The sequence below is a fragment of the Pelodiscus sinensis genome, chromosome 1 (assembly GCF_052426305.1).
Source record: "Pelodiscus sinensis isolate ZL-2025 chromosome 1, ASM5242630v1, whole genome shotgun sequence".
Taxonomy (NCBI): Eukaryota; Metazoa; Chordata; order Testudines; family Trionychidae; genus Pelodiscus; species Pelodiscus sinensis.
The window spans coordinates 99,551,307-99,575,510 of record NC_143052.1 but is presented as its reverse complement, the minus strand read 5'-3'; the positions used below and the strand labels follow the sequence as shown (position 1 = coordinate 99,575,510).

The window sequence follows — 24,204 nt, the reverse complement described above, 5'->3', positions numbered from 1 at the left end:
CACTGCCCCTGCATCCTTTGCCTTCTTTTTCCCTGATGCCCACCCCCTCACCACCCTCTGCCCCAGTTCCCCTCATGCCCTTCTGTGCCCTCACATGTGCCTTGCTCCATCCCTGCCTTCCTCATGCCCACCCCTTCTTTCAAGCCTTCTCCCAGCACCTCTCCTTCTCCCCTCTAGCCCCCAAAGCCCTTCCCCTCTCCTCTCCTAGCATCATCCTGTCCCCCCCCCTCACTGACACCTCCCCTCCTGCCCTTTTCCTCATTGTCTCCACTTGGCCTGCCTGGCATTTATCTCTCTCCTACACTTTGTCCCTTGGTGCCTTCCCCTTTCTTCTCCTGACCTGCCCCCCGCTTCTCAGCACAAGCCCCTTCCTCTCTGACCCTTACTCCTGATTTTTCCCTCCTTTTCCAGCAGCCGCCGACTGGTCTGTAACAGAGTTCTAGGGTCGCCCTGACTGTCACCCTTCTGGTGCTCCCCCTACTCTGTCTTAGGTTTCTCAGCCCCCATTTGGGCCACAAACCCCCACCCCGCAGTCTCTGGTTCCCAAAGTTTCGGCAGTCCCCATCACTTGGGGCCTGCACCAGGTCAGACTCGTAGGGTTGCCAGGTAGACCCTCCCCAAAAGAAACGGACACACTTGATCTTGGGCGGGGGGTGGGGGGTGGGAACTGGCTGGGGAGAAGAGAGGGGCCAGGGGGAAGAGGGGATGGGAAGCAGCTCTGGGGGGGTGGCGGGGGCCAGCCACGCTGCCCCCAACCCTTGCCCCCCCCCTTCCTCCCCAAGGCCAGCTGCGCTGCCCCCGACCCTGACCACCCCCCCCCCCCGGAGGCCAGCCACGGTGCCCCCGACCCCGGCCATGCCCCCTCCTCCCCCCCCCCCCCCGGAGGCCAGCCACGCTGCCCCCGACCCCGGGCCCCCCCCCCCCCCCCGGGCCACCTGCACTGCCCCTGACCCCTCCCAGTGGGCCAGCCACGTAAAGCTGAGTGCCAATATTGAAGCCAGAAAAATATCTCACTTGCAAATGAGTTGTACAGTTGAGAGAGAGTCTGAAGGTAGAGCATAGTCTCTGCTATTGAACTCTACTAATCAAATTTTTACACTGCATTTATGAGAGAGTTGAGTCACCCTGAGGGCATAATCTTGGCTCTTTTTATCTCCCTATCTGATTGGTGGAATGCTGCTGTCAGCAAAGCTTTGCCTGCATATTTCAGGCCTTTGAATATTCTTCCCCATACAACCTAGGGCAGGCTATTTTCTGATCATATTAAGACTTTGGGGTGCTGTATGAGTCCTGGCCCTCCATCATTGCTAATTAAGGTACCTGGAACATAGATAGTGATTGTTTGTCCAGGCCTGCCAATGGGATGGAAGGAAGGGAAGGAGACAACTGCTCTGGGGCCTGGCTCTTGAAAAGGGCCCAGGGCTCCTAGCTGCCACTCCTATTATGGCAGCTACCAAAGCCCCGGGCCCTTTAAATCACGGCTGGAGTGCTAAGGGCAGGGGTGGGTCTGAGCAGTGATAAAGGCTGGCTGGCCCCGGCCCCACTCCTTCTGGAGGCACAGAGTAGGGACACCTCTCACCTTGTCCAGGGGCCCAGAGAGGTTGTTGGCCCTGCTTTGTTGCTCAGACACAAACACTTGGGAAAGAGGTGGCTGCAGGGTGTCTAATTTGTCTAAAAAGCTACTGGAAAAAGCATACACCATCTTTCCTTTTTAGGTGTGATTTCTTTAAAGTGATGCTACTATTGGTAGACCCAAATAGAACTCTAAACTTTGTTTGAATATTACAAGTTACAGAGAACTGCTGCAAACTTCTTTTTAGTAAAGTAAACTAGATAAATTATTTGTAAGTATATTAGTATTAAGGTACTTTTAAAAAGCTAAAACAAAAGTATTTTTGAGGCTGAGCTTGCTCTGTAATCAAATGTTCCCACATGTATTATCCCTTTGCATCCTGGAAGGGAAAAGGTTTATGCAAGCATGCCTTTGTATTTGTTTAGTTTTTGAATTGTGCTAAAAAATTCCTGCAAACCCATTTTAATCATAAAATTGTTGAATGTAGGATAATATAGTTTCACATTACTATTTCTTCTTTGTTCCTTGGAGCTTAGTAAAACTTAGCAAAAAGAATCCTGCAATCTGAATCAAATTCTTCCATAGAATTCTAGTTCTGTATAGAACAACAAAATATTTGAGCACAGTGGTGTAAAATGAACCACGCATTGATTTCCTTGCAACTAAAATATAAGTTAGGTTACATTTTGGCTCATTAGCCTCAATGAGTTCATTTTAAAGGAAGTTACACCTTCCCCTCATGCAAAAAAACAGCACACATTAGATTTCTATCTAAAGCCAGTTATTTTCTGGTCACAAACTTCCTGTCCTTCATGAAGGATAACATTTTAGTATTTTTTATCTTGAATTTACAGGCATTATTTAAAAACAGAATTTAACTTTTATCCCCTTCTGGAACATGCCTGCTCAGAAATCTTGGAGTGCTAAACTTTCAACTAACCTTTGAACATGTGCATCCAGTCTGTGTTAGTGTACACAAATGGTGTAGAAAAACGCTTGGATGACTTTCAAATCCAAAATATGTGTTTATGTATACAAATACATGTCCTGCCACCACCAATAGGTATGTACACGTTTTTGTGATTACAAAATTAGAAAACAATTACAAATAGGGTTGCCAGATGGTTTCCTCAAAAATACCAAACGTGTTAAAAAAACCCCCATAAATACTGAACACACATGCTAAAAATTTGTCGAGCAAAACAAACAAAAAAACCCCCACCACAGCTATGCTTAACACTGAATAGGGACTTTATTATAAACAAACAACAGTCTACATCATATATTTTGACTACATGAACCTCGCAGCATGCAACCAGCTGAGGGGGGTCCCATCTGGCAACCCTATTGACAGGCTAAGCTAGCCTCTCAGAGCCTTTATTCAGCTGTGGAGGGGAATAAAGGGGGATTCAAGCCTGGCCCATATTCTGGCCATGACAAGAAGTGGATTATATGCCTGAAAATCTGTGAACAGAAAGTGGAAGGAGACGTACTCTGCCCCCACTCCTGGGCCAGAATGTCTGGCTGGGCTTTGAGCAGAGGGCAGACAATCTGATGAAAAGGGATGAAGTAAATTACACTTCCCAAAGAGGATGGGGCAGCAGGGGAGGAAATTAATTACCTGCTCCCACTGGGAGCCCTCAGCTGGTTGTGTGCAGAAGCCTGGAGGGGGCAGAGGGAGAGGCTGAGGAGGCGGAGCCGTGATTGGCACTGGGAGGCTCCCAGTGCCAATCACGGCCCTGCCTCCCCAGCCACCACCCCCCTCCGTCTCCGCCAGGCTTCTGCACATAACCAGCTAAGCTGAGGGCTCTCAGCGCCGATCACGGCCCCACCTCCCCAGCCACTCCCCCCGCCAGGCTTCTGTTGGGCACCCAGCCAGAAAAGCAGAAAATATCGGACATTACACATATCTGGTATTGTCTGAATTTTTTTACTGGATAGAGGATGCAAAAAACGGACTTACTGGTTGAATAGTGGACACCCTAATTAAAACTGGGGCCTAATAGATTCTTATAGCAATCACGACTTTTGGGTTTAATATTTCTGTAACTTGCTATGCATTTCACATAGTTCATTTGTCTTTTACCCTTACATGTTTTCACAAAACAGGACTTGATAAGTCCATGTAATATGAGAACTGGCTATTTCCTCCTGAGTAGTCTGCCAGTAGCATACACTTAGTCTCTTTTTGGTACTGAGTGCACTTGGAACTAGGCTGAAATAAATAATCGCAAACATGGTGATTCCTTTTAGTAACAAACATATTTAAAAAAATCTTCTGATATTTTTATTTTTTATTATTGTTTAGCTTTTACCCTATGAACAGTCTTCCCTGCTGGAGCTCATAAATACAGAAAACAAGGTAAAATGCTTTTAGAATTTTTTAAATTACAAGATCACTGTAGTAAAATTTGTCAGTATAGGCAGTCCCCGGGTTACGTACAAGATAGGGACTGTAGGTTTTTTTGTTAAGTTGAATCTATATGTAAGTCGGAACTGGCGTCCAGATTCAGCCGCTGCTGAAACTGACCAGTGTTTGACTACAGGAAGCGTGAGGCAGAGTTGCTTCCTGTAGTCAGCCGCTGGTCAGTTTCAGCAGCGGCTGACTTGGAGACGCCTGGGGCAGAGCAGCACCCCAGCTGCTCTGCCCCAGGCGTCCTGATTCAGCCACTGCTGAAACTGACCAGCAGTGACTGAATCAGGACGCCTGGGGCAGAGCAGCTGGGGTGCTGCCAGGTTGGTCCAGTAGCGCCCAGAGCGGCGCTGAGGGACCAACCGGCAGCGCCCCAGCTGCTCTACCACAGGTGTCCGGAGAAAAGCCTGGTCTGCTGTGGGGGGGAGTGAGAGGGGGCGCACTAAGTGCGCGCACCCCCCCCCAGCAGACCAGGGAGACGCGGAGCAGCTTTTCTTGCCCCGGAGGACGCAGGCGGCGGGACCGCGGCGCATCTGGGCGTCCCGCCGCTCCCGTCCTCCGGGGCGAGAAAAGCCCTGTTCGTAACTGCGGATCTGACGTAAGTTGGATCTGCGTAACTCGGGGACTGCCTGTATTTTTTTCTGTAGTGCTCTTTGAACGTGAAAAATGCTATCAGTGCAAAATATGTTTTTATACTAACCATGTAATTATGTTGTTTCATTGATGTGTCTAGGTTCTGAACAAAGTAATAACTGTGTATGCTGCCCTTTGCTGTGAAATCAAGAAGTTAAAATATGAGGTAATTTCTACAGCCTTTCTTTATTACTCTAATAAAAATGTTTACTGTTTGGCAAACTGAAAAGTAGATTTTACATCTTGGATTTTTTTAGCTTTTAATCCTGCAAACATAAGCCATATATTTTTGTAAAATGTAAAATATTTTTTTAATTTGGAAAAAATCTCTTCTTTTGTTGTTAGGCAGAAACTAAATTTTATAATGGCCTCTTGTTTTATGGAGAAGGAGGTAAGTAGTTCCCTTTATTGTGACAGTGTTTTCTTATGCTTTTGCTTCTTATATTAAAACAATTGCAATCTTATGTTCTAGACATTAGAAATGTACTTTTTACTACATTTTGTCTGTGTAATCCTGAACCTCCTGTTCTCTGTTACAGTACAGGCTCTGTATATCAGTGTCTTGTAACCACACTTAATTTAATTTAATTTAATTTCATTAAGATTTTAGTTAGAAATAGTCATTATCTACAATGAAACACTGGTGTAGTAATGGGAACTTCCTTGCTATTTTGTCTCTGCATTACAGATGTGTTGACTGCTTATGTGAGAGGCAGGAAATGGGGACTCATGACAAGAGAGTGTTTGAACACTATTGGCTTTTCAGAAAGGATTTGGAGAGGGAACACTAGTCATACAAAAATAGGAAGACCATTTCTTTTAGAAAGTGCAGCATGAGGCATTTTCTAAAAAAAGATTTAATCTTGACTTTTAATGCTGAAACCTTTAATATAGGTTCATGCTGCTCTGGATTTTTTAAAAAAATCTACTTTGAGCATATATTTTGTTGCAGTTGTTTGTCACAGTTTGGTATTGGGCACCCATATATTGAATACAGGCAGTCCCCGGGTTACATACAAGATAGGGACTGTAGGTTTGTTCTTAAGTTGAATTTGTATGTAAGTCGGAACTGGTACATATTGTAGGGGAAACTCTAGCCAAACATTTCTCCAGAGCTCAGTTTTATTCTCCCACACCTCACTTCCCTCAGTCCTTTATTCTCAAGCTGAGGTATCTGCTGAGAAAAGCCGCTCCGCGTTTCCCTGGTCTGTTGGGGGTGCGGGGGCGGGGCGCTAGCTTCGCGTCTACCTTGGTCTGCTGGGGGGAAGCAGCTAGTGCGGGGTTGCCTCACCCCGTTTGTAAGTAGGGATCTGATGTAAGTCGGATCCATGTAACCCGGGGACTGCTTGTATAAATAATTGGTTCTAAATGTCATACCCAAATCCGTCTCCCTAATTAATAGATTTTGCAAGGTGCCTTCAGACAACAAGTGTCAATATATACTGTGGACCAAATTCTTCTTGCCTTACTCATTACAAGCAACAATTGCTTCAGTATTTCATGAGTAAAGTGAGCAATGTTTGATTCCATTTGTGCTGTCAAAACATAGGCATATTGGTGCTGGTTAATCACTTGAGTCATTATCTTGGCATGAAGCCCACTGCTGGCAATGCATAAAGACCATGATAATACTGAAAAATGGAGGCCTATAATTAATTCTGAAATTTTGCATTTTAAGATAGTATAAGCCAGTCATGGACAACCAGCAACCTGTGGGCCACATGCAGCATATCAGGGTTCTGTGTGTGGCTCACAACACATTTTTGTTGAATGTTGAGCCGTGCGTGCTCTCTGCATCCCATGAAAGTGCTGCTATGGTTCAGTTGACACATTGTGAGCTTATCACAAAATCACTCTGTCCCAGGAGATCATCTTGGTTATGACAGTATTGCAGCCCACTGAGATGGAGGGCCACTCAACTTGCTTAGGTTGTCCATCTCTGGCATAAGCTGAATTGTAACACTTGTTTTTAAAGTGAGTGAGAAGTGGGTTAGTGTCTCATGCCTGTGTGTATATGTGTGCATAGAGAGAGGGGTAACACAGGATTCTGATAAGATAAACATGACCATAGGCTTTTCCTCAACTGATAAATCATGAGATCTAACTTTGGATGAAAGTTACTTTGTATTGCAGAGTAATACTGACAACTCATCCACGAATGGCTTATTAGTGACATAAGCATGGGACTTGAAGTTAAAGCACAGGGTATAGGAGATTTGAATTCTTTTGATTGTGCTATTGATTTCCTGTGTAACCTTAGGGCTCGTCACTAAACTTCTGTTGTTCCCATCGGAAATATGAGGACGATAATGCTTCTTTTACAGTAGCCTTGTGACGCTCTGTTCAGTTCTGTAGTGTTTTTTAAATCCTTGGATAGATTGGGCTGTGGAAGTGTGTAAATTATTTGAGATAGGGATTGTGTCTAGCACATTCTAGGTGCTATGTAACATATGACTCTTTTGGTTCTTTTGATGAATCATTACTCTAACTGCAGATAACTTTTAAAGCAAACTCCCATCTTCTATCGGACATGTTCTTAAAGCCTTTTGAGTCCTATAGTGAGATTTTGCCAAACTGTAACAAAGATATCCCTTAAAAATATTCTACCTCATTGACAGGGAGCAAAGAGGGCTGCAGCAGCTGTAGGCTTACTCTGTGACCGCAATTTGGTTTTGTTGTTTCCCTTCCTCCACCTGCAGAAGTTAGCAACAAGGAGTGGATGGGAACGCAGTCCTTTAGGTGCATGAGAGCTGTTCCTCTTGTAGCAGCTGCCATGGCAATTGTAAGCTTATCTGGGTGAGCAATAGCTAGTTAGGTCCATTTTTTCCAGGGTCTGAAAATATGAGGCAGAACATTTGGCTTTGCCTTTCCTGATGTGACAAATTCCTGTCCTCCGCTGTCACATCACTGGGCACAGGGCTGACCTAGGAGTGATGTCAGCAAGATATCTATTTGGGATACACACATAACTGAACAGAGTGACTTGTACATAAAAAAGTGTGTTGGAAAAAGATACAGATAGTCCCCGGGTTACGTACAAGATAGGGACTGTAGGTTTGTTCTTAAGTTGAATTTGTATGTAAGTCGGAACTGGCGTCCAGATTCAGCCGCTGCTGAAACTGACCAGCGGCTGACTACAGGAAGCCTGAGGCAGAGTTGCTTTGGCCTTGGCTTCCTGGAATCAGCCGCTGATCGGTTTCAACAGCGGCTGAATTTGGATGCCTGGGACAGAGCAGCTGGGGCGCTGCCGGGTAGGTCCCCGCAGCGCCGTATGTCAGCGCTGCGGAGACCAACCCGGCAGCACCCCAGCTGCTCTACCCCATGTGTCCCCAAGTCAGCCGCTGCTGAAACTGATCAGCGGCTGATTCCAGGAAACCCGGGGCAGAGCAACTCTGCCTCGGGCTTCCTGTAGTCAGCCGCTGGTCAGTTTCAGCAGCGGCTGACTTGGGGACACCTGGGGCAGAGCAGCTGGGGTGCTGCCGGGTTGGGCCAGTAGTGCCGAGGAGCGGCGCTGCGGGACCAACCCGGCAGCACCCCAGCTGCTCTACCCCAGGCGTCGTCGGCGAGAAAAGCCTGGTCTGCTGGGGGGGGGGGGGGCAGGCGCACTAGCTGCGCCCCCCGTCCCCCCCAAGCAGACCAGGGAGACGCGGGTGGTGGGACCGCCGAGACACGCCACGGTCCCGCCCGCATCCTCCGCGGCTTTGCTCCGCATCTCCCTGGTCTGCTGGGGGGGGGAGGGCTCCCCCCAGCAGACCAGGGAGACGCGGAGCAAAGCCGGGGAGGACGCGGGCAGCGGGACAGCTCAGACGCGCCGCGTCTGTCCCGCTGCCGGCATCCTCCGAGGCTTTGCTCCCCCCCAGCAGACCAGGGAGACGCGGAGCAGCTTTTCTCGCCCCGGAGGACGCGGTCGGCAGGACCGTGGCGCATCTGGGCCTCCCGCCGCTCCCGTCCTCCGGGGCGAGAAAAGCCCCATTCGTAACTGCGGATCCGACATAAGTCGGATCCGCGTAACTCGGGGACTGCCTGTACTATCTTTAGGAATCTCAGAGCCTCCTATTGCAGAAGAGTGGAGTCTAGCTGCTTGTGCCTTTCATCTCCATTGAACTGTTTATATTGACATACTTTTTCAAGGCTATCTTCTTAAAGCAAAAGGGGTCAGACATTTTAAAAAGGCTGAGGTTTTCTTTCACCTAATCTGCAGTCAGTTTTGTTAACAAGGGACTTGCATAAGTCCCCTCCAGACTGCCATTAGAAAAGCAATTATTGTGCATACTATAGTAAGATTTCACATTAAATCTGCAATATCACAAGTGCTTAATCACTATTGTGGATTTAATTCTTACCCATTTTAATTTTTAAAATTAAAGCTATTGTGATATGTAGTAGTCTGGTATAAAAATCTTAAGCATTAAGTTTTTAATAACGCCCAGGTTGATGCCTCTTATGACCCTGTATGCCAGATTTTGTCAGATGAGATTTTATGGGAAATTATAATTGTCCAAATAATATTTTTATGAACATAAATGATGAAATAGTGTTAAACTGGTACTGCAGGAAACTTGGTACTTTGTGGTGTCCTATTATTTAGGTTGCGGTAGAGCTCTGGAGCCCTAGTCGTTGATCAGAACCCCATGGTACTAGGTCCTGTACAAATATAGAACAAAATATGTTCTCTAGTTAGCAAAGCACAGTGAAGCCTTTGTTTTAGATTAATTGGAAATACTTTGCCTTATAGCAGTATGTTTTAATTAAAAGTCAAACAAAATTGGATTGTCATCCAGGCTTCAGGATAATGAATCTGTCTGTCTAATATTTCTAAAGTCAATGAAGCTTTTGTTTATCTTTCAAGCCACAGACTCCAGCATGGTGGAAGGTGATTCCCAAATACAGATGGGAAGATTTATTTCATTTTTACAGGTAAAGAGTGCATCTTGGATTTGGAGCAGTTAGAATCTTTTTTTTCCCCCACTTGTCAAATTACAGTATCCTATTTACATCCCATTCAGCAACATTGAGAGTCACTTTTATATGCAGAGTGCAACTTCTTGCCTGTATAGGTGTCACAACCAACCTTTTTCATATAGAAAGCTGTTAGGTGCAGTTTGTTCACCTATTTTGTTTCCACGCTTGAAACTGTTTTAAGCACTGTAATCCCAGTGTGAAAAGGCCAAAAGATTTTCAGATTCAGTGCCCAAATAAACTAGTTTACCTAGACAACCTTCAACAGGAAAAAATGGAGTGGAACTCTTGTCATTTTGTGTTAAAGGTCTAGGAATATATTGCATGTTTCTCATGGTAAATTTTAGTTTGCCATTGAATAAAGCAAAAACTGGTGTACTGGCATGGATTAAACCATTTGCTTATTGATTTTCCTCCAGCTCATAGAATGAGGTAAGATTGAAACAAGTGATTTAAAATAAATTATTGATATCTCTCAAAAAAATTGTGGAAAATAACATGTCTTTTAGAAACAATTATGCTTACTACCAAGGACACTTGAGTGAAAACAGATCTGAGTTTCTGAGGATTTCCTTTTTCTTGATGTTCATTTTACACTAGAAGTTTCTTTCTGGCTCGTATTAGCAAGTGATTGTGCAATAACAAACAAGGTCATGTTGTCATAAAAATGTACTTTAAAAAGTGTAATTACACTCTTCATTAAACAGAACTTTTACTGGCTTGTAAATACCATATATCAGAGTTTTTAATGGCCCTCTTATTAACCCTTTGGTAGACCAAATATTTATACTCCTGTATGTAAGATATAGGAATGTGGAGGTTTAACCTATTAACCAGTGAAGCTAGAGCAGAACCCCACCTGCTGCATGCAGGGGACTGCTCCAGTTCCATGGGGAGCATGCTGTGGACAGGAGCTGCTCCAGCACAGCTCATGCCTGTGGCAGGCCTGGGCACCCTGCTGGCAGGGGATACTCTGGTCCGGATGCTGGAGCAGCCTTTGCCTGCAGGATACCCTAGTAGCAGGGGAGAAGAGACTTTCCAGCCCAGAGATATGTGGAGGGAATTGCTCCAGCCTGGCTGACGCAGCCCTTGCTCGTTCCTCTTTAATTGATTACTGGTTAAACAATGTTTTATGTCCCTAGTAAGATCTCACCCCAAGACCATAGAGGGAAGGTTGAAGAATTTTCAAATAGCTATATCCAGTTTCTGCTATATAAGAATCTGTAAGACACTCTCCTTACTGACCCTTTCCTATTCCCTCTGTTGTGCTCCATTTCCTGTCCCCAAATGGGAATAGTCTGGTGACAGTGTCTACCATCTGGGAAAAATTGAGATAGTCAGTGGTGTGCAGAGCTGGCAAAGGGATCAGAAAATACTGTTTTTGTATAGCTGCTACATAAACATATTGGCCGTTTATTTTGGATTTAACAATTCTTGGTATCCAGAGATCGTTCTCAACAGATGAAACATACAGATATTTGCTTGAGTGATATTAAAGGGACAAATGATCAAACTAATTTAGAAATGCCTGCCAACATTTTACTACCCTATGCAGGGTGAAACCATATAATGTTTAATATACTTAAGATTTCAAAATCTGTCAGTTAATTGCAGCATAGTTGGTTGCTGAGAAATTAGATATGTGCTATAAAATTGAATTTTCTGAATTAAGAGTTGGGCTGTGTTAACTGGCTCTGGGCATGAAATTTAGGTTTTGTTTTTTTAAAAGCTAGAAACCTCAAAATCAAACACTAAAAGAATCTTTAATTGAAAATGAAGTTAAAATCCAAGCAACATTATTAAGCAAATGAAAAGCAGAAAGTGAAACTGACCAGGTTTTTTCATATCTAAGATGAGTGAAATGCAAAATGTAAACCAAATGTATATACGATGAGCCAGTTTTAGATCTTTTTTAAACTTTCATATATTGATTAGTTTAAAGCCAGAAAGTACCAATAGGTAATCTGATCTGACGTGAATACCACAAGCCATTACGTTTCATCCACTTATCCAGTTATACACCTTCCAAAATGGCATCTAGTCTTGAATTGAAAACTATCCACCACTTCCTTCCCTTGATAGTTTGTTCTAGTTGTTAATTACCTGCACTTCGAAATTTTTTTGCCTCGATTCTAACTTGAATTTTTCTGGCATCATCTTCCAGCCATTGGTTCTTGTTATACCTGTCTCCACTGGTTTAAAGAGCCCTTTGGTACCTGGTATTTTTTCCACATGAAGGTACTTAAGCACAGTAATCAAGTAACCTCTTAATCTTCAATTCATGAGCAAAACAGATTGAGCTGTTTAAGTCTCCCTGTAAAGTATTTTCTCCAGCCCTTGACTCACATTTGTGGCTCTTTTCTGCCCCCTCTTCAGTTTTTTATTAATCTTTTTATATGTGGACACAATATTCCAGTATTGCTCTTACCAATGCTGTTTTTAAAAAGGTACCAATCACTTCCTACCTATTTCTACTCACATTAACTCTTTGTCACCACATCATTTGCTTGTCCACTAGGGACCCCAGATCCTTTTCAAAACTCACCGCTTTCCAGGATACAGTCCTCATTTTATAGATAAGGTCTGCATTCCTTGTTCCCAGATGTATTTCTGTACTTTTGTCTGTATTGAAATGAAATCTATTTGAATTGGGCTAGTTTACAAAGTGATCCAGATTGCTGTGTATGACCGCCCTGACCTCATTATTTACCACCCCACCATTGATTCCAGTGTGTATCATCACTAGTGGAGACTTGCCAGATGACTTCATAATCCTACCCAATCTTGCAGTTGCATTTCAGATTTTCACTCTTGTTGTCCTTGAGTCCCCTGATGAATTCTCTGTCTTATCCACATTCAGTTTTAACATGTCAGGAACTCATGAAAATATTTTTTTTCTGTCTGTAAGTATTTGTCTATAGTCTGTCTGATTAGTGGCTTTAACTTGGCATGGCTTCAGAGAGAATAATGGTTGTTTAGGGCTAGAGTGAAAAGTGGTTTTCAAACTTTCAGCTGTGTAATCCTTAATGGTATAGTCTGCTGCATACCTCCATTTGAGTTAGACAAAGGCAGTGTGTGGGACAACTTGTGGAGTCATGTGTTCCCCCCAGATTTCTGCTTTCCATTTATCAACAGTGTTTAGAGGTTTTCAAACTGTAGGGTGTGCCTCCGAGGTGATCATGGAGGGACATTCAGGAGGACAAGCAGTGACACTAGGCAGCATGGGCCAGCCCCGCATAGCAGGAGTAAGAGAGGAAGTGCCACTCAACTCTGACTCACCTTAGTGGGCCACTCAGTCTGTTAAAATCAAAATTTGTAACTCAAATGAGGGCATCAGCAGAGTTAAAATTTTTGGTTGCTCCTGATCCAGATAGGCTGGGTCGTCCTGCTGAAGTGAGTCAGGAAAAGGACACTTCCTCCAGTGTCACCACCCAGAGCTCCCTGCAGGCATGAAACTACAGTTAAAAATCCTCTGTACTAAATAAAATGCATTGTTCACTATTACAAAAAATCCTGTATACACCTAAAGGAGGGTAGGAGGAACTGTGTTTGAAAACCACTGTGCTAGAGCATGCTTTTGTCATGGAGTTCATATAAGGGGTGATGGAAGAGCTGTAGGAGGCTTTGTACCTCAGAAGCATAATGCCTTCTAGGACTTTCTGTTCGGGATAGGATGTACATTATTACATCCACTGTAAAGATGTATTATACTCCCCCAGGCAATCAGCCAGCTCTTGACCATTTCATGAATGAACTGGTGCAACCTTGTTTGCTGTCTGCACATTTATTCTGGGAGGAAGCATCAGCTCCCCTGAGTATCAGGATTACAATTCTAGCTCACCCTATTGTTGGCCACTTAATGAGGAGAAGAGTCCTTACTCCCTCCTATGCCTCTGTGTAGCTTCATTAGCCCTAAATCGTAAAGAAACATGCATCAGGAAATGTCAGTTGAGAGAGGCCTCAGACAGGAATTAGAAAGTTAAAGTTTGGGTTCTGGTTGCATGATTGTCATTCACTGTCTTAGAAATAATACCAATGTATGCAACATTTGTCATTTCAGGAGCTGTCTTGTTTTGTTACACGGTGCTATGAAGTGGTGATGAATGTAGTTCATCAGCTGGCTGTTCTCTATACCAGCAACAAGTAATTATTGGCAGAAATGCTATATCCCCTTTTTATTATTAAACAAAATGTAAGATGTTATGATTTCCCTAAAGAATGATAAACATTGGAATACTCTGGTCAGAAAATACCGAGAGTGGTTTTTAATGTAGCCTTATGTGCCTCTATAATATACTTTTAAAAATTATTTTATTTATTAAAAGGATCATCGTCTGCTGTAAGTGCTTTTTCTGATGGGATGCAAGAATGTCTTTTAAACTAAAAGGCATATTTCAGCAGAGCTATCTCTTTCCAGAAGCAACAAATCTTGATGCTAATGTAGCTGGTCTTTATATCCTTATGTCTCTAATTATTGGACTTAGTCCCTGTTCTATTGGCAAGAAAAATGGGTGCCTTCTGTTAGCTGAGAGTTGTTATGGATGCCAGTCTAACATTTTGAAGAAATGGTAAAATCAAATAGCTTCAGAAGCTTTAAAGAATTGTTAGCTTATTTAATTTTAATATTACAGATGTGTGATCATACTGTCTACCTGAGCAATTGTGATCAGCTTTTTAATTTAACATTAGTATCTCAGGTATTATCATGAGTATGGCTTTATGATTTCATATGCCAGTTTGACAGTAATGATCTCTTGGTATTTTTGGGAGGCAGTTTCTTACATTAACGGGTCATGGGTATTTACTTATTTTGTCTTTTGTTTCATCTGTGGGATTTAGAGCTAATGTTTTCAGATGACAGTGCTATGATTGCTAATTAGTCATAGTTATTCATTTTTGTATTGTATTTTTGTGAATTTTAAGGTAGATCATTTGCAAATACTAAGCATGATTTTCAGAAGTGAAACTCCAATTGAAGTGACTAGAAGCTGTGGGTGCTTGACACCTCTGAAACTCAAGCCCATTTGTATAACTGGTCTCAGCACCATTTCTTTGCTAAAGTCATTTAATGGGAATCATATTCCGATTGAATTTTTGTGCATTTTTTTTTAATTTTAGGGACTGCAGTTTATAAAATGGCTAAACAAATAAGCATACAACACCATGTATTGAAGAGGGCATGCACCCTCCATTATATGTGCATAATTTCTATTATATTCCCATGGGAGTCTGTACAAACCCAGTGCACTGTTACTGTGGTGGTAGGGGCCACTGTACTACTGGAGCTGTTATTTTACAGCTGATTTGTAGGATAAAAAGGATTGGAGCAGTCATGGTTGTTGAAAGACCTCTTGATGGCTTAGAGTTAGGAATGTGAATGCTAGAGCTTTGGCCATATTCTAAATAGGTAAATTTCTTCTGCCTAAGTTTCCTCTGCTGTTTTAATTGGTTATGGCATTCTTCATTTTCTGCCTGTGACTGCTATTTAATAATATACTGCATCTTGACACAGCTGCTCTGTTTCAATGATGAATGAAGTGAAGCTGCATGTCTAGCTTACGTATCAGTTGTTTAAGTTTAGAAAGTATTTTAGGACCTTTGGGATGTAAGATACTATAAAAATGCTAATTGTTAATGTCATTAGGCTTGTTAATAGACATGCGCAACAGACTAGACCTACAATTTAGCAAACCAATGTTGCATTATAATTTGGAAAATGTTATCAGGCTGATATTGATACATTGTCAAAACCAATTTTAATAGGCATTTTTATTATGTAGAAAGATGCTTTTCATTACTGATAAATTACCATGATGATCTTGCGGTAAAATATGCAAAAAAAGCCCTTTAAGGGACTGATACCTCTAAGAACAATTAAAATGTGCAAAATAAATAAGTACCTAATAATGGAAAAATAAGATAACATTTTGTATGCTTATCTATTGCAGGAGTGCACCTAAAATTATAGAGACATCAGGAGTTCATTTTCAGGTGAGATGATTTAGAACAGTATTCCTAAACTATTTTGATATTCAAAACCAGTTTGCTGCCTTCCTAAGCTGTGTTAGGGATATCTCAAGGACTAGCGCTGGTCCATTGATCGGTTGTTGAGAAACACTTGTTTAGAGGATTTTAATTTTTTTTAGTTGTATAGAAATCTGAAAAACATTTCTAAATTTTCGTGTGGGAGAGAAGAGAAAAATGAACTAAACCATCATTGTCAGTGTGTAATGGAATTCTCTGTAGTGAAAGGACACTAAAATAGGATATAAAATCTTGGTTTGCATTGCATGAAACCAATAAGTAACTATTGGAACTTCTTTAACAGACTATGTATGAGCACCTAGGGGAGTTGCTGACAGTCTTACTCACGCTGGATGAAATAGTTGACAATCATGCCACTCTGAAAGACCACTGGACTATGTACAAAAGGTATGGAAGTGGAGTCTTAAAATATTCCCACAGTGTAAGCATTAAACAGGTGGATAAATTATGGCCTAAGAAAATGAGTTTGGAAGTTTTTGTATTTGCTAATTCGAAATAATGCATCTAGACACAAACTATAGCGTTTTGCTATTTCGAAATAGCGCGTCCACACTGAGTGGACCCTGAACCAAAGTTAAGGCTGGCCGGAACCAGTACCGGCAGGGCATCAGGTTAGGACTTAGTTTGTGGGGCTCCTGCCAGAGGCTGAGCTCTGTGCTTAAGGGGACCCTACCCCCACCCCGGACAGACAGTTCTCTGGGTTCCCCGCTTGCTTGTCTACCTCGATGAGGGACAGCAAAGCAGTCCTGTCTTGGAGTGCTCTGAGTGCCCACACTCGGGACACCACAACACTCAGCCACATGGAGCCAGAGTTGCCACTGGGCACGCTGGTGCGTCTCGTGGGGTTGTTGCCATCAGCCTGGCTGCACTTGCTGCAAGCTGCCATCTGAGGTGTCCATCGGGGGGCTGTCAGGATCCAGGAGGCCCTGAGGGAGAGCGTCCACCCCGAGGAGTCCTCGGAGCCTCCCCAGTCCTCCCCACTGGGGGCTCATGCCCCATTCCTCCCTCACGTCCTTCTACTTACCCCTCCCTAGCCCTCCTTTGTGATGTCAAATAAAAGAAACATCTGTTCAAAAATAGAAACTGGGTTTATTGAACAAAACTGGGGGGGAGGTGGGAGGGATGAACCTCTGGGGAGACTGGGAAAAGGAGGTGGAAGAGGGGAAGAGAGAGGGTGGGAGAGGGGAGGGGGAAACCTGGGGAGAGGGAGCTGGAAGGGTGAAGAAGGGGGGGAGGGGGAAGCTCAGGGCCCAGGGTTGGGGGGGGGGCTCGCCAGACCAACTTGACTTTCATGCTAACCTGCTCCTGGGTTCACATGTGGCCTTTGGTGGCCAGGTTGGCAGCTATCCTGCAATAGACGGCCGCATTCCTCCGTCTAGTGGGGAGATCATGGACCTTGGGGGCATCGCTCCCAAACCTGAATAAGGTCCATGATCTCCACCCTGGACCAGGAAGGCGCCCACCTTCTCCAGCCCCTGTCCGGCTCCTGGGAGCTGGCAGACGGCTCCTGGGGAGCGGTGGAGGGGCTGACTGCCGGTGGCTTGCTGGTTCATGTTTTGGGGCCACTGTGTCAGGGGTCCCGGTGGCCACTGCTGGCTCTGGGCTGGCAGGCTTGGAGCTGGCACAGACACTGTGGCCAGGGTCTACCCCTTTAATAGCTCTGGTGCTGAGGGAGAGGAAAGTAAGTTTTCCAGGTTGTGCCCAGAGTGACCACCAGGGCTCCCTGGGAAGGGCTGGAGGCCCCCTATTTTGAATTAAGTGTCTACACAGCACTTAATTCGAAATAGCTATTTCGAATTTGGTGTTACTTCTCATAGAATGAGGTTTCCTGGTGCGGCATTTGTGGAGCAGCTGTGCACACATTCAGAGCAGACAGCATCGTCTTGCAGACTCAGTCTAGCTTGGTGGACCCAGAACCCCATTTGCTGATGTCACAACCCCTTTTGGAGGCACAACTCACAATTTGGAACCTATGGGTTAGTGACTCTAGATTCTTAGGATGCATTGCAGTTGGGAGTATGCTTCCCAGTGCAGATAGGCAGATGTGCTAACATGATAGTTTTAACAGAGCTAACAGTAGCAGTGCAGCCAGGGTTAGCATGGGTGGCTGCTCGGACTAGTCATCCAAGTATATACTTAGGAGTCTGAGCATATTTGAACTCAGGTGGCTCGCCTCCGCTGCTGCAAAAGCTATCCCCTCCCACCCCACTACAATTTGTAGTTACATTAGCATGAGCAGAACGTGTTCATGTCTGCCTACCTCTGCTCCCTGCTGTAAGGTAGATATTTCCTTAGAATGGAGGACTCCTTGAAATAAATTTAAGATATTAGAAGACTTATCTGGTGTTGCCCAGGTCCTTCAGGGCAGGTGGCTGGTGGTGTGGAGTAGCAGGAGTCAGGACAGGGCTTTGGAGATGTGTGGGGCTCAGGATAGGAGACCACGGATGTAGGAGATGCAGGAGTCAGGGTGGGAGGCTGAGGAGAAGCTCAGGTCAGGGGGCTGGGAATATGAGTGGGAGGTAGGAATGTAAGCAACTAGTCGACTATCTGATAAGCATAAACTTACTGGATAGTTGACTAGTCCCTCGACTAGTCGTTCTCCCCACCCACCCTCTCAGAGAGAGGCAGCGAGGGGGGAGGGAACTGTCTTAAAAGCTGGCTCCCCTCAGCACTGTCTCCATGGGGGGCAGGGGGCTAGCGGGGACCTATTGGCAAATACACAATAGGGTTAGCTTCTGGGCCAGGAGCTAACCCTGCTGTGGCTCCCTCTGCTTATCAACTAATTGATGGAAATTCCATCGCCTAGTCGATTAGTTGATTAAACTATATTTAACATCACTGAGGGGGTGCAAGAGTGAGGGTTTGGGGTGAGAAGGAGCTCATGGTAGGAGATGAGGGGTTCAGGGCAGGGAATGTGGGTGCAGGAATCAGGGCAGGGAATTGGGAGAAGGGGGAGCTCAGAGGAGGAGGGCTCAGGGCAGGGGTGAGAGTGGCCACTGGCTTCCACCAGGGGACACATGGCGCAGTGAGGGCTTTCTTCCTTCCTCCTATCCTGGCATGGGAAAGGTGGAGACACATGGGGTTTTTCTCTCTCTCTCTCTCTCTCTCTCTTCCACCCCCCCCCCCCCAGATCACCCCACCTGGTCCAGGGGGAATGGTGGTGGCTTTCTCCTCACCCCTTCCCCTCTCTGGAACTGCGACCAAGGGCAGGGGGAGGGATTTGGGGTAGGAGGCCATTTACCCAGTTCAGTGGCCAGCCATGTGGAGTTCAGTCTCCAGCTGGCCACTCTCTTGGTGATGCGGCTGCCTTCAGTGGTAACTCTGCAGTATAGCTGTCCTCCGTGCTTGCTGCTCCCAATGGTTGCTCTGCATATCACTCTCCTCCAATAAACCCCTTCCATTTCTGTTATGGAAAACGGTCCCATTCCAGGAAGATCCTGTTTTCCTGGCACAAACAAACCCTGACCTTGCTTTAAGTTAGGAGAAGAGGAAGCTCCATGCCAAATTTGGTGGCCCTAGCTCGTATCATTTAGGAGGAGTTCTTGAACAAATGGACTCACAGATGACAGATAGATGCACATTTCTAAATTTTATATTTACACACACACACACACACACACACACACACACACACTGTTTTGTTTTGATTGGATTGTGTATGTTCTTTCTCAAGGCTACTAAAATCTGTCCATCACAACCCTTCTAAGTTTGGGATTGAGGAAGATAAACTGAAGCCATTTGAGAAGTTGCTGTTAAAACTGGAAGGTCAATTACTCGATGGCATGATATTCCAGGTAAATAAATGTAGATTAAAACACTTTGCATAGTACTGTGAGGAAGTTGTATCCTACTAAAATGGGGCTTATTTTCCTAAATGTTGTATATGATTTAACTTTAGATATGTTCCTAATAGTTGCAGTATTTCTAATTTTAAAGTATTTGTTAAAACATTAATTTTAACTGTAGGTTCTCATTATATGCCTTGATCATCATCATGCTTGTGCATATGACAAAACTAGAAGATTTACCCAGCATTACTCGGGTCCTTAACTCAAATAAGTTTTTGTTTTTCTTCATTTACATCATTGTTCTGGGGTGGGGCTGGGGATGAGGGGTTTAGTACACAGGCTGTCCCTGGGAGAGAGGACAGTCTCAGCTCTCTCACCATAGCAGCTTGGGGCCAAGTGAGAAGCGCCTCTGCATAGCAGCTGCAGCAGGCACAGGTGAGGGAGGGATGCATGTCCCCTTGCTGGAGGACATATAGTCATACAGACACACAAACAAGCTCTCTGAAATACTCTAGTAGAAAACTGTGGCTAAAAGGCAATTGTGCTTTTTTTGTTCAGCCCAGAAATGTGCAAATTCATAGTATTTCTTGCCATGGGGGAAAAACTGACGTAGTTTAAATACATAGGCTGTCTACACACTGGCATGAATTTCCGGAACTGCTTAAAACGGAGTACTATTCCGTTTTCAGTTTTTCCGGAAAAGGAGCGTCTACATTGGCAGGCTGCTTTTCCGGAAAAGCCCTTTTTCCGGAAAAGTGTCTGTGGCCAATGTAGATGCGCTTTTCCGGAAAAGAGCCCCGATTGCCATTTTTGCGATCGGGGCTTTTTTTCCGGAAAAGACTACTGGGCTGTCTATACTGGCTCTTTTCCAGAACAGTGTTCCGGAATAAGGACTTATGCCCGAGCGGGAGCAGAATAGTTTTTCCGGAATAGCGGCTGATTTTGTACAGTAGAGCGTCGTTGCTTTTCCGGAAATTCAAGGGCCAGTGTAGACAGCTCGCAGCTTATTCCGGAAAAGTGGCTGATTTTCCGGAATAAGTGGCCCAGTGTAGACACAGCCATATTGTTTATCAGCCTCTGGTAGCTGTCTGACTGAAAAGCAATTGCATTTGTGACACTGAAGTTTTAGGCATGTGTTGACAGAGCATAGGGCAAATTGTTTCTTGATCAAGCTAGTTGGATCTGAACAATAAATTATGAAGTCACAAAAGAGTGTCAGTCATGAAACCCAACCTGTACTTTTGTTGAAGTCACTGAGAATTTGTTCTGAGTAAAAAAAAAAATGCCATACTGTAATCACATTTCAGACAAGAATTTCATTGATGTGGATGCAGTGGAAAAAATGAAGACCGGTGCATGCATAGAACAAAGTGGCAGGCTGCAACTTTTGTTAAACTTTAATACAAGTGAGAGGTGCCATGTGCCCATCACCCATGCTCTCCTACACCACCAGGCATTTAATTAGTTTCATGGCAGGAGTTACAGAGCTTCTTACCATGAAACTTGTAACTTGTGCCAGGGTTACCATGTAAACCATAATGCTGGGTAGGTACTCTTCGTCCTACCCTCCAGGATTCTGTTCTCCTTCCTCCAAGTGCAGCAGGATGGAGACCTTGACCCATGAAGACCACAAGGTCTCCACTTATCACATGAGCCTAATGCCCATCACCAAAATCCCAGGTCTGTTACCTCTGGGAACCATTCATTGTGCTATCTTAACTGTACTGGAAACCAGCTTCAAATTGTAACAAGTAAATAATACCACCCAGTACTGCAGTTAGGTACCATATGTGTTCCTGCTTAATTCCCTGCAGCTTGCAGGCGCTGCGAGGAAGGCATAAAACTGCTTGGTCCCCTCCATCAATTGGCTCATGGGAGGAAAAAGTCCCTTCCTTACCCCTTAAACAGGCAGTTGCTTTAGACCTGCAGCATTAATCAGGCTGAGTTCCCATTCCTTGTTTGGGTGGGTAGGGTGGACTGCTGGAGTGGAGCTGAAACAGGTCCCACATGGCCCTTGCACTGGGCTAAATCCTGAGAGCTGGGGAATGCTGACCAATCTCATCTCTCCTCTTCCTGGGCTGGCCAAAGAGTGCTGGAGACTCCCAGAGGAAGTGCTACCTATTGTCCCTTGGAGAGTGTCTCCCTTCTTTGCTGCTGGGTTTGTCCACCTTTCTCTACCAGCCCTATTAGTTTTCCCCCATCCATTGATGCAGGTGAGTGGCATGTGGAAATTATATCTGTAGCAAATTATGTAAGAAATCAATTGGATTCTACCGGCATGAATAGTCTTTTTCAAGCCAAAAATTCTATTTTATTATTTTACAACTTTAAGTCTTTGATATCTTGACTTAAAACAAAGCTCTCCACATATTTTTAAGTAAAATCTTTCTTACATCAAGCTATAAATGTGGAAATTGAAGGGGCTCATGTGGTGGGAATCAGTGTAGCTGCATTGTCAGTGGAACTATACTGAAATACACCAGCGGAGGATCTGGCACGTAATACTTAAAAATTATAAACTTTTTTTTTGTGTATTAATACAAGATAGAAATTTCAGGTAATGTTACACTTAGATCTTTTCTGATTGTTGTATCTTAATTAATGTTGGTCCCCTCCTCCTATGAATAATCTCCTAAATACCAGTTGTGAGTACGCTTTGTCAAACAGCTTAGTTTATTCATTGAGAAATGCTGCTTACTTTATGGAATTGGATTGCCAGCTGTCTAAGAAGAATTTTAATTCTGATGACACATTTACACAAATTTTGAGACAGATTCTCAATGGGAATTTGTCTGATATGCAAGAAAGATAGCTTTTTTTCCTCCTTGACCAGAACAAAGAAAGTGAAGAAAATATTAAAAGAAAATTTTAAATCTATTAAATATTTTCCAATATATCCATCAGCATACTTTTCCCGTTTCTTTATTAAGATAACCATATCGTGTGTGTCCTGTTGTTGAACGTATCAGCTCCTAAATTTTAAATCTATTAAATATTTTCCAATATATCCATCAGCATGGATGAGTTGAACGTAGGATGAGTCAGATCCTAAAAACCAATGAGACAATACCCTAGATCAGTGAAGTGATTTTAGTAGTGTCTTTTTTTCTGGAAATGCATGTAGTCTCATAACTGAGTTGCCTAAGTGCCTTATATAAGCATACCATAAAGCCCACATTCCTGCTTTAAAAAATTGCCATCCCCTATTATTAAAATTCATTCAGTGAAATAAACAGACAAAACACATTTGAAAATTGTTTTCAGCTGTGTTTTATATTGAAACTGTGACTTTATAGATTGATGCTGAGCAATAACAATCTATTGAATGCCCAGACTTCATGGGATTAGCGTTGTACATAAATGTAATTTTCTTGTTTTCTTTCAGGCCTGTATAGAACAACAGTTTGATTCTCTCAATGGAGGAGTAGCTGTCTCAAAGAATAGCGCTTTTGCTGAAGAGTTTGCACATAATATTCGTACAATATTTGCAAATGTTGAAGCTAAACTTGGTAATGCAAGATGTGCTTTTCTTTATGCTGACTTCATTGTTTGTAAAAGTTTTCATATTGTTTGGGAACAGATTTCAAAAATATTTTTTTCTATATATATTTATACAAGGTGAACCCTCAGAAATTGACCAGAGAGATAAATACGTAGGAATTTGTGGTCTCTTTGTACTGCATTTTCAGATTTTTCGGACAGTAGACAAGAAATTTTATAAATCGTTACTGGACGTTGGCAAAAAGGTGAAGATTTTGTTGCTTCCTTTTAATACTTTTAAAATATATTAAAAGCAAAATGAAATGAAATATATTTTAGTTTTTATTAAAAAGCAGTATGGTTAGGATTTTCAAAAGTAAAACATAAAAGTTGGTTGTATCTCTGATTTCCATTTCTTTTCTATCCGTATTTGATGTATAAGCTTTAGTATTCTAACTTACGTATTTACTCTCTTGACAGTTTTATATTGGCTATGTTGCAAAAATAGAAGGTTTTGTCTTTATTAAAGATAATTAAAGTTCTTGAGGAGAAATACTTATTTTATTGTGGTTTCCATGGCCATTTCTATTCTGCACAGAAGATCAACCCAGCAGTAGTCAATTTTCCAGGGTTTGATTTAGCGAGTCTAGTGAAGACCCACTAAATCAAACTCAGAGGTTGCTCCCGTTGGCAGCGGTACTCTTGCTCCTCATGAGAAGTAAAGGAAACCAATGGGAGCATTTGCTTTTTCAGCCTCCCACTGTGTGGATGGCATGGGAACTCAGTTTAAGTTAGGTCAACTCCAGCTACGTAATTAACTTAGCTGGAGTTACGTATCTTAATTCAAACTTCTGCTGTAATGTAGGCCAGACCTATATGTGTGTTTTTTCTCATACATTAGGGAGGAAAGACTTTGTATTTTAATGCTTTGGCTGTAAGATGTTATAATTTCCTGGCATTAATGGAACATCTTGGGTTTATTGTAGCTCATTCAAAATACATGAATGTATGAGCAACATTTGGCTTAACATACCTCTCAAACACTTAGAATAATAAATCTGCATATTGATGTATAATACATGCTTTTCAGGATAGAAACCTCTTTTTAACATAGTACTTGAGCTCCATAGATAAATACAAGGAGTAGTTGGTTATTACTTTTAATGTTTTGCACTTTTTTGACTTACAACAAATTCAAGTAATAAGGTTCTGGCTTGGAGGTGGTATAACGTTGATTTTGTTTTTATATTTTAGTAACAGGAATTAATTTCATGTTAATCATAATTATTAGGAGTTGCTACCCATTTCTTTTA

The 24,204-nt window shown here is 43.3% G+C and overlaps 1 protein-coding gene across 3 annotated transcripts in view; it reads left to right on the top strand.

Annotated features, from left to right (window-relative positions):
* The window catches only part of WASHC4 (WASH complex subunit 4), a 72,759-nt gene that overhangs the window by 9,939 nt on the left and 38,616 nt on the right, over positions 1–24,204 (top strand). For all 3 annotated transcript variants that reach the window (XM_075938562.2, XM_075938557.2, XM_075938551.2), the window contains exons 3-12: positions 3,882–3,935; positions 4,720–4,785; positions 4,965–5,010; positions 9,469–9,536; positions 13,639–13,721; positions 15,527–15,569; positions 15,907–16,010; positions 19,297–19,417; positions 22,797–22,920; positions 23,030–23,157. In XM_075938562.2, the coding sequence (XP_075794677.1) occupies positions 3,882–3,935; positions 4,720–4,785; positions 4,965–5,010; positions 9,469–9,536; positions 13,639–13,721; positions 15,527–15,569; positions 15,907–16,010; positions 19,297–19,417; positions 22,797–22,920; positions 23,030–23,157 (837 nt within the window). The remainder of the gene's footprint in view (positions 1–3,881; positions 3,936–4,719; positions 4,786–4,964; positions 5,011–9,468; positions 9,537–13,638; positions 13,722–15,526; positions 15,570–15,906; positions 16,011–19,296; positions 19,418–22,796; positions 22,921–23,029; positions 23,158–24,204) is intronic.